Source organism: Anoplopoma fimbria, unplaced genomic scaffold (assembly GCF_027596085.1).
Source record: "Anoplopoma fimbria isolate UVic2021 breed Golden Eagle Sablefish unplaced genomic scaffold, Afim_UVic_2022 Un_contig_8660_pilon_pilon, whole genome shotgun sequence".
Taxonomy (NCBI): domain Eukaryota; kingdom Metazoa; phylum Chordata; class Actinopteri; order Perciformes; family Anoplopomatidae; genus Anoplopoma; species Anoplopoma fimbria.
The window spans coordinates 10,079-20,701 of NW_026553328.1; the positions used below are offsets into that span (position 1 = coordinate 10,079).

The following is a 10,623-nucleotide window of genomic DNA, read 5'->3' on the forward strand; positions in this document are numbered from 1 at the left end:
AGTTTGTAGGATCTTCAGAAAAAATGTTATTCAAAAAGGCGTCTTGATCCTTTTTCATTTTTTGCCCGTTTCACCCCTTCCCGAAGTCCTACAGACTCGGGGTCGGTACCATTCGATCGGGCTTGGCCTAATTAGTGGGGGCGGAGACCGTTTCCAAGGCTCTACCACCTTCAGAAGAGGGTGTATTTTCAAAAAGGATCAAGAATCTGTGGTTTTCATCCCTTATCCTAACCCTAACCCTAACCCTAACCCCTAACCCTAACCCTAACCCTAACCCTAACCCTAACCTAACCTAACCCTAACCCTAACCCTAACCCTAACCCTAACCCTAACCCTAACCTAACCCTAACCCTAACCCTAACCCTAACCCTAACCCTAACCCTAACCCTAACCCTAACCCTAACCCTCTACCGAAAAAACACTATATCACAGGAAGGTCCTAGAGACTCAGGGATGGGTTAGGGTTAGGGTTAGGGTCTAACAAACCCATCACAAAAACATGGCATTTTAACAGGGGTGTGTAGACTTTTTATATCCACTGTACATGACGCATTGTGCATATTGTGTTACCATAACAGCAGAGCTGCAGATTACTTTTAACTGGGCGATGAACAAACATTTAGAAATTGAATTGAGTTATACCAACAGGAAATGCATGCTTTGACCCACACACGTTCTGCTTTTTGACATTATTGTAAGGCAAGTTGTTCCAGAAGTAGATCCATATTCTACAATAGCTAATCCTGTGTTTACTTTCATCTAGATTTAGAGAAAAGCTTCGTAAATAATTTCTGAAGCACTTTGAGTTTATTTGAAAAGCTTTGACAAACGCAGATATACATTTCCATCCCCATGTTTTCCAAATCTTTGCGATGGAAGAAGTGAGTGCAGAGTTAGCATCACGTAATAATACAAGAATAAAAAAAAATACAAGCCACACTGAAAAAACAAGACTTTTCTTTAGCAGTTTAAGTACACACTTTCAAATGAACTGGTTAAAGGTATAGGTAAACTTTTTGCTTCCTTGAAAACAGTGACACCAGAGATATTTGCTGGTCTTTGCTAAACGGTTAACAGTTAGCATAGCTTAGCACAAAGACTGGAAACGGAGATGAAACTTTTGAGCCGCCACATCAACCTCCATTACAAAACACAGCGGGTCATTTTTATACTCTGGGGTTTTAAACAAATTAACCAAACAACATACTTATCAGTGAGATTTCGGAGTGCTGGTAGGTGGATGTTGTTACCTTTGAGTGGGGAAAGTGTTGCTAGCTATTTATCCCTGTTTATAGTCTTTGTGCCGATCTAAGCAACTAGGTTTAACTTTTTATTGACAGTGGTTTTGAATTTCTTAACTAACTCTTGAGAAGAAAGCAAATTAGCAAATTTGACCAAATATCTCACTATTTATTTAAGCTCAAACTAGATTTACATAAAAGGCGAAGTTAGGTCTGAATTACAATGTAGTTCTTATGGGCAAATTTTAGGAACACCACCACCCATTAATCAATTAATTCCAGATGAATCCGGCCAGCGATTATTCAGAGCGTCCATTTCTGGTTATGACTTTGAGCTAGACATTGAACATGAAATCCCTTTATTGGGGTTGAAAACATCAGTCTACATCTCATCAGCGTGTGCAGGTTTGGCGGGATCACGGCTTTCTTTCGCCACCGCTAACCTCAGACCGAGAACCAGCGGCTCAGTTTGTCCGGAAACGAGAGCCGAGTCGTTCCCCAATTGGGGAGTCCTCGCATCAAAGCCTGTATTTTCAGGGGTTTCTATTGGTTCTTGGAGGATGGCGGCGCCCTCTGCAGGTCCTGATTGGCTGAGTTCAAAGGGCAGTGACGAGGAGTTGGACTGCACAGCTGGAACATCGGCATCGTCGGCTGTCGGCTGGGAGAAGGACGGATCTGTCAGGATGTTTCTGGAAATAACTAGAAAGTTGGAAGAATATATTATTTCAACTTTACACTTCCATTCAACTGTTCGTAATCTGAATGATTGTGAGCTGTCACATGTGTGACAGGGCTGTTATGATGAATTTAGCTTGTAGGAAGTCTCTTTACTGACAAAGATCCTCTGAGCAACAGCTGAATTGGAAATCAGCAGGAAGCTTACATTGAAACAGGAACAGCTTCCTGTCTCAAGAGTTTCACAATAAAAACAGCCTAGAACAAGCTGGAGTTAACCTTATCAAAGCTCTTCTTCAGACTTCACAGTAGAACCAGAAGGTTAGTCTAGAGTTAGTACTGCTGGAACATCAGCTGAACTAATCACAGGTTAACCCTCTTTATTCAAACCCAGAATAGGCGGCAGTAGCCCGAAGAACTGACTGACTCAAGATTTATAGCCCAGCTGTTCAATAATGATCGAGGGTCACTGATGCTTTTCTGGAGTAGAAAAAAAATCAACAGTATTCTCCCTGTTGTGTAACAATGTGGGGACATTAACGAAATGGAGTTTCTTCTTTAGGGGACAAAAATATTTCAGATGCAAGTTAAACATTTGGTGTCTGAATTCTGCTGGTTTTAATCTCTTTTTAAATAATTATTGAAGGAATAAAGAAAAACATTAATATAACAACCGATTCATAACTTTACAACGGCCGGTGTCAGCAATCTCTTCCTCTTTATTCCTATTTATTTGATATTTCTTTAACATGTTAAACTGAATTAGTCATAATCTGTTAAGATTTCATTATTACATTAATATAGTTGTGCAATAGGAGGCCTATTATACTATATAATATTCAAAACGATAGGGTTGAAGTGGTGTGTGTATATTCACCCATAGTGTTAGAAAAATGTAGTTCTGCATACTGGTGAGTACTGCTACGCAGTACTTCAAGCTCTGACGGTATTTAATATATTTTGTAATAAATGTATCACTACAGATCTAAAATGAAGGTTTGTAGGTACGTTTACTGAAAGCATGTAATAATAACAAATATGTTTGTGTTTATGACCTGATCTGAATTATTATATATAATATATATATATATGTGTTTTTTTCTTTTTCTTTTTAACTTGTAAAGTACTTTGTGATCTCTGATTGGAGAACTACCCTGCTCTCCACTGCGCCACAGCCGCCCATTTTAAAAAAGTGAAAAGGTGAATAATGATTTCTTGTAATAAATTATTTTTTTTTTTAACCCCACCCATCTCGGACTTTCCACAAACAGTTAATTAGAATAAATTGCACAGAAAAACAAACAAACTCAATGAATCAAAAATGCAACATTAACAGTTTAAGTCTCTTGTTTGGTCAGAATGTATTTCAGTTTTACACTTGAAAAAGTGACTTCTTCTTTCTAAAATCTCTTGATTGAGATTGACAAATCCATGTTTATTTGATATAGTTTTTATAATTTCAGCAACCGTCTGAGCTTCAGTGGATTAAAAAATATCCAAACAGGAAGTGATGTTGAGAGGACTGACCTCCTGTGGGTCTGTAGTCTTCGTCTGAAGACGAGTTGGTGATGAACGGACTGAAACTCGGCATGATGATTAGACCCAGAGAGACCAGGATGAGCTGAAGACACAAACACACAGTTTATCTCTTTCCAACATGGCCAAGAAGTATTATCCTCTTTACAGTTGTGTACTTACAGTCAGTTTTCAGACAAAGTGCAAACAGACTTTAGAATAAAGCTGAAGCATGACACACATCACTTGTTCCACATGAGGCAACACTTCTGTATGTTTGGCTGAAAGAACACAGCAGTTTCATGCCTTAAAATCAGCGGCACCAAACCCTATTCATAATTTACAGTATTTTACTATTTTAACCAGAAATGAGAATTTGAATCAAAATCAAATACATCTTAAAGACACCAAACCAAAATGCACACACACACACACACACACACACACACACACACACACACACACACACACACACACACACACACACACACACACACACACACACACACACACACACACACACACACACACACACCCTGTGGGTTTCCTACCAGTAAGCAGGTGCTGGTCTGAGCTCCTTTACTGACTGTCTGTTTGATCAGAGACTGAAGCTGTCGCAGCTGAGCCAGCAGAGACCTGAACAGCAAGAACACACAAGATTCAACAGGTGTTTCACTTTCATTATTGCATTACTTTAAGCAGTAATCTGAATACTAACCAGAGTAATCTTCTTTTTCGGAGTGAAACTAATAGAGACGGCTGATTAAATAACTTGACTTCTTCTAGTTTTTTACTCTTTGCATTTACATCACAAATTACCCAGAATATATAAATACTTTTAAATGAATTATCATCATTGTAAACTGAAAATGGGAGATTTAAAATGATGTCAGAAGAAGTTAACAGAAAGAAGAAGAAGAAGACCACAGCGCCCTCTGCTTCATTCTATGAATGCAGATTCCTTCATCACTCAGTAAACAGTCAATAATCAATAATAAATGTGGCCGTACATGTTGCGCTTTTCCAGCTGCTCCACTGTCCTCTGCAGCTCCTTGTTCTGTGCAGAGCAAGATACTGCCCTGTTAACACACACACACACACACACACACACACACACACACACACACACACACACACACACACACACACACACACACACATACACACACACACACACACACACACTTTGTATAGTTGGTAAAAACCTCCTCTGCTTACAGACAATCAGCATCGTGTTTCCATAATGTGAGACAGAGCTGCAACTAAAGAGTATTTTCATGATTAATTAATAACCTGATGAAGTTCTACATACCGAAACGTTGTGACTGAATATACCTATATGCAAGTGAAGGAGACAGTGTGCAGGAGTTTTTTTGTTCTATGATTAATTAATGAAATAATTTGGGATTGATTTTATATCTGATGCCTAATTGATTAATCCTCTAATGTGAGATTTCAGCACAACGGGGCTACCTGCTCTCCAGCCCATCAATGTACTCCTTCCTCCTCCGCCGGCTGTCCTGAGCCGACTGCTTGTTACGGATTTTTCGCCGAACTCTTTTCAGGATTCTTTCTTCAGCCTGCAAATAAAGATTCGGTGAAATTTAACATCGGTCATTTCAGGACTAATTATCCTGATTGGTGGGACATGACAGTCACAATAATCATAGTGATAGAAAATAAAAATAAACAAGAACTGCAAGTTATGAAAAAAAGATATTTCAAATAGTAAAAATTGCTGCAAGCGTCCATCCTGGGTTTGAGCCCTTTTTCACCCCTCAACAGCAGTAAGCAGCTCTATAAACTGAATCAAAGCTGGAGGATGCAGCTCTATAAACTGAATCAAAGCTGGAGGAAGCAGCTCTATAAACTGAATCAAAGATCTGGAAGCAGCTCTATAAACTGAATCAAAGCTGGAGGATGCAGCTCTATAAACTGAATCAAAGCTGCAGCTCTATAAACTGAATCAAAGCTGGAGGAAGCAGCTCTATAAACTGAATCAAAGATCTGGAAGCAGCTCTATAAACTGAATCAAAGATCTGGAAGCAGCTCTATAAACTGAATCAAAGATCTGGAAGCAGCTCTATAAACTGAATCAAAGCTCAGAAAGCAGCTCTATAAACTGAATCAAAGCTCAGAAAGCAGCTCTATAAACTGAATCAAAGATCTGGAAGCAGCTCTATAAACTGAATCAAAGCTCAGGAAGCAGCTCTATAAACTGAATCAAAGCTGGAGGAAGCAGCTCTATAAACTGAATCAAAGATCTGGAAGCAGCTCTATAAACTGAATCAAAGATCTGGAAGCAGCTCTATAAACTGAATCAAAGCTCAGAAAGCAGCTCTATAAACTGAATCAAAGCTCAGGAAGCAGCTCTATAAACTGAATCAAAGCTGGAGGAAGCAGCTCTATAAACTGAATCAAAGATCTGGAAGCAGCTCTATAAACTGAATCAAAGATCTGGAAGCAGCTCTATAAACTGAATCAAAGCTCAGAAAGCAGCTCTATAAACTGAATCAAAGATCTGGAAGCAGCTCTATAAACTGAATCAAAGATCTGGAAGCAGCTCTATAAACTGAATCAAAGATCTGGAAGCAGCTCTATAAACTGAATCAAAGCTGCAGCTCTATAAACTGAATCAAAGCTCAGGAAGCAGCTCTATAAACTGAATCAAAGATCTGGAAGCAGCTCTATAAACTGAATCAAAGCTGCAGCTCTATAAACTGAATCAAAGCTCAGGAAGCAGCTCTATAAACTGAATCAAAGCTGGAGGAAGCAGCTCTATAAACTGAATCAAAGATCTGGAAGCAGCTCTATAAACTGAATCAAAGATCTGGAAGCAGCTCTATAAACTGAATCAAAGCTCAGAAAGCAGCTCTATAAACTGAATCAAAGCTCAGGAAGCAGCTCTATAAACTGAATCAAAGCTGGAGGAAGCAGCTCTATAAACTGAATCAAAGCTCAGGAAGCAGCTCTATAAACTGAATCAAAGCTCAGAAAGCAGCTCTATAAACTGAATCAAAGATCTGGAAGCAGCTCTATAAACTGAATCAAAGATCTGGAAGCAGCTCTATAAACTGAATCAAAGCTGCAGCTCTATAAACTGAATCAAAGCTCAGGAAGCAGCTCTATAAACTGAATCAAAGCTGGAGGAAGCAGCTCTATAAACTGAATCAAAGCTGCAGCTCTATAAACTGAATCAAAGCTGGAGGAAGCAGCTCTATAAACTGCTGCCCATCAGGAATTAACTAATCATTTATACCCATTCAGCCATATTTGGATGATTCTGTGCGCTGAAGTCATCATTAAACATTTATAAATCAATAACTCAGGTTTTGTTCATATGTCGTGGTCGACACAGGCGTGAACACCGCTGCACCCCGAAACACTAGCACTTCTACGTTTTACAGTCATCGTCTCTATACTGTGATTCACTCTGTCATGTCAAACTAAAAACCCACCACCAATTCGTTTATGCCGCCTGTTGAAGAGGTCAGTTGATGCTGTCCTGTTTCTCATATTCGTGCAGTGAAAACCTCCTAAAAGCTCTGAGTTCATCTAACTGCAGTGGAAGGTTTAGAAAGTATGTGAGACATCTGAAGTCTTTTTCAGCAGTCTCACCTTGGTGAGAGGAAGGTTGTTGGGTAGAGAAACTCCTTCCTGTGTCAGTAGCTTCTGTTCCTCCTCAGTCAGCTGCAGATCTGGGAACAGCTGCAACAGTAGTCAAGCTGATTTAAATAGCACAAACTAAAATAAGTGCTTTATAAAGAAATGAAACAGAAACACAGACATATAGAAGACAATAGAAGTACATTAATAAAAGCATAGAATATCTAATCTAACAGTATAGCACAAACAAATAAAAACAGGCATGTCTCCCTGATGATAATTGAGAGCCTAAAGGAAAGGGGTGGGACTTTAGACAGGTTTAAAGGCTGTTTAACAGTTTATGGTCAACTACTGAAAATGCTCGATCAATAGAAGAAGAGTCAGTCCTCCAGGTCAAATCTCCACTCGACCATCTGCAGGTACACAGAGTGTTGAAACCAAAGCCTCACCAGAACACCGTCCGGGCTGAGAGGGTCATGGAGGCGCTCTGCAGAAACCACGGGCAGCTGGTTCACAATGCACGAGTCTGAAAACAGCACCTGAGAGCTCCACTCATCTGTACGGGACAGGAAGTGACATCACGGTTATTGACGAAAAAAAAGTTACCATCAAGATATCCCTGTTTGGATCTTAGATAAGATAAACCTGAACTGATCCCAGCTGAGAAATACGGTTGTTGCAGCAGCACAAGAACAGAAATAAATAGAGATAATTATAATAATAAGAGGTAACTAGACTAAAAATACGACCTGTACCTGTACTACCTCTACTTGTACTAACTGTACTTGTACTAACTGTACTTGTACTCCCTGTACTTGTACTGCCTCTACTTGTACTAACTGTACTTGTACTCCCTGTACCTGTACTACCTCTATTTGTACTAACTGTACTTGTACTCCCTGTATTTGTACTCCCTGTACTTGTACTACCTCTACTTGTACTACCTGTACTTGTACTCCCTGTACTGTACTACCTGTACTTGTACTAACTGTACTTGTACTCCCTGTACTTGTACTACCTCTACTTGTACTAACTGTACTTGTACTACCTCTACTTGTACTAACTGTACTTGTACTCCCTGTATTTGTACTCCCTGTACTTGTACTCCCTGTACTTGTACTACCTGTACTTGTACTTACTGTATTTGTACTCCCTGTACTTGTACTACCTCTACTTGTACTACCTCTACTTGTACTACCTCTACTTGTACTAACTGTACTTGTACTCCCTGTATTTGTACTCCCTGTACTTGTACTACCTCTACTTGTACTACCTCTACTTGTACTACCTCTACTTGTACTAACTGTACTTGTACTCCCTGTATTTGTACTCCCTGTACTTGTACTACCTCTACTTGTACCACCTGTACTTGTACTCCCTGTACTGTACTACCTGTACTTGTACTAACTGTACTTGTACTCATGTTCAGGCTTTCATCTAAACAGAACCCAAACCCACCGAGCTCTATGGAGACCACGTTCTCTGGTCCGGGTTCAGTCTTCACGCCGCCCAGGCTGCTGATGTCATAAACCACCTGATAGACGGTGTTCTGAATGCTGACGGGAGCTACAGGGTCCTCGGAGATGCCGCTGTCGCTCTCCGACGAGGATTCTGCCGGCGGCCCGCTGGGAAACACCTCGTTTGGGTCGACGCCATGAAGGACGTCCTCTGACTCGCTGTCGTTCAGCGTCTGAGACACAATCAGGAGGGCAGACCGATTTATCAAACTGCTGACCTCCCTGTAGTACCCACGATGCCACTGATGCTGAGACTTACACAGTCCGGGTCCAGAGTCCAGTCCTGCAGACGGTTCTCTGAGCCGCTGAAGAAAGGAGCGTCGAGCTGCCAGCTGTCTGCCACCAAACCGATCTCTGAATCCATGACCTGAAACACACCAGACCACTGTCATACATATACATACATATAAATACATATACAGTATGTGTATAAATATATATATGTTTGTACATTGTATTTATATACAAACCTCAGAGACATCAACAGAGGAGGAATCTATCATGATAAAAAAAAGCAGGAATAGTAATGTGTCTAATATTAATATTTGGCTGTCAATTATCCAGACACACATAAACATCTGCAGCCGACACGTGAACACACACAAACACACACATACACACACACATACACATACACACACAACACAGGAGGAGGATATCCTGGTAGGGACACACCCACGCACGCACACACACACACACACACACACACACACACACACACACACACACACACACACACACACACACACACACACACACACACACACACACACACACACTCTGCCTGAATAGAAACCTGATAAACTTGTTTTTGTCATTTTAAGAACTTTGTGAAACTCCTCAGATATACAATAGTTTGTGTATAAACAGTTATAGAGTTTGTTTTTGATGTATTTCATGTAATGTCTTGTCTTTTATGTATGTAATACCTGATACATGAAGTAGAGTACAAGTACATGATACATGTAGTAGAGTACAAGTACATGATACATGAAGTAGAGTACAAGTACATGATACATGTAGTAGAGTACAAGTACATGATACATGAAGTAGAGTACAAGTACATGATACATGAAGTAGAGTACAAGTACCTGATACATGTAGTAGAGTATAAGTACATGATACATGTAGTAGAGTATAAGTACCTGATACATGTAGTAGAGTATAAGTACCTGATACATGTAGTAGAGTATAAGTACCTGATACATGTAGTAGAGTATAAGTACCCGATACATGTAGTAGAGTATAAGTACCCGATACATGTAGTAGAGTATAAGTACCTGATACATGTAGTAGAGTATAAGTACCCGATACATGTAGTAGAGTATAAGTACCCGATACATGTAGTAGAGTATAAGTACCTGATACATGTAGCGGGTTTTACTTGTATCAGAGTACTTCCAGACTGTAGTATTAGTACTTTTGTCGAGGTGAAGGCTGTTACTACTGTGTATCCGGATCAGCAAGAGAAAACACTCACTGAGTTTCTGACAGGTCAGACTCTCCTGATCCTCTTCAGTCTCTCCTGATCCTGTTCAGACTCTCCTGATCCTGTTCAGTCTCTCCTGATCCTGTTCAGACTCTCCTGATCCTCTTCAGACTCTCCTGATCCTCTTCAGTCTCTCCTGATCCTGTTCAGACTCTCCTGATCCTGTTCAGACTCTCCTGATCCTGTTCAGTCTCTCCTGATCCTGTTCAGACTCTCCTGATCCTCTTCAGTCTCTCCTGATCCTCTTCAGTCTCTCCTGATCCTGTTCAGACTCTCCTGATCCTGTTCAGACTCTCCTGATCCTGTTCAGACTCTCCTGATCCTGTTCAGACTCTCCTGATCCTCTTCAGTCTCTCCTGATCCTGTTCAGACTCTCCTGATCCTGTTCAGTCTCTCCTGATCCTCTTCAGACTCTCCTGATCCTGTTCAGACTCTCCTGATCCTGATCCTCATCACGGACCTGCGGATCCTGTTCGGCTGCAGGAGAACCGAGAACAGAGACTTCAACCCGCTGCTGAAAATAAAAACATTAAAAAAAGTTCAGCTGTCGGTCCGAGTCCGTCCTGAACAACCAGTCCGT

The 10,623-nt window shown here is 40.5% G+C and overlaps 1 protein-coding gene across 2 annotated transcripts; it reads right to left on the reverse strand.

The window, feature by feature from the left end:
• Positions 1-799: 799 nt before the first annotated feature.
• Positions 800-10,623, reverse strand: creb3l4 (cAMP responsive element binding protein 3-like 4). 2 transcript variants are annotated; one of them, XM_054627347.1, is made up of 10 exons: positions 10,035-10,623; positions 8,814-8,921; positions 8,496-8,727; positions 7,487-7,593; positions 7,050-7,139; positions 4,905-5,011; positions 4,442-4,510; positions 3,983-4,067; positions 3,444-3,537; positions 800-1,940 (listed from the first exon to the last, which is right to left on the reverse strand). In XM_054627347.1, exons 2-10 carry the CDS (start codon positions 8,916-8,918, stop codon positions 1,624-1,626), a joined length of 1,206 nt encoding a protein of 401 aa, XP_054483322.1. In that variant the 5' UTR covers positions 8,919-8,921; positions 10,035-10,623; the 3' UTR covers positions 800-1,623. The 2 variants fall into 2 exon arrangements, with proteins under 2 accessions (XP_054483322.1, XP_054483321.1); XM_054627346.1 differs by lacking the exon at positions 10,035-10,623 and adding an exon at positions 9,916-9,988.

Excerpts from the sequence above, each read along its gene's own strand:
- creb3l4 (XM_054627346.1), bottom strand. Across the intron at positions 8,728-8,813 it reads GGACTCTGGACCCGGACTGT|ACGCTGAACGACAGCGAGTC; the intron begins GTAAGTCTCAGC and ends ATTGTGTCTCAG. Across the intron at positions 4,068-4,441 it reads CAGCTGGAAAAGCGCAACAT|GTCTCTGCTGGCTCAGCTGC; the intron begins GTACGGCCACAT and ends CTTGCTGTTCAG.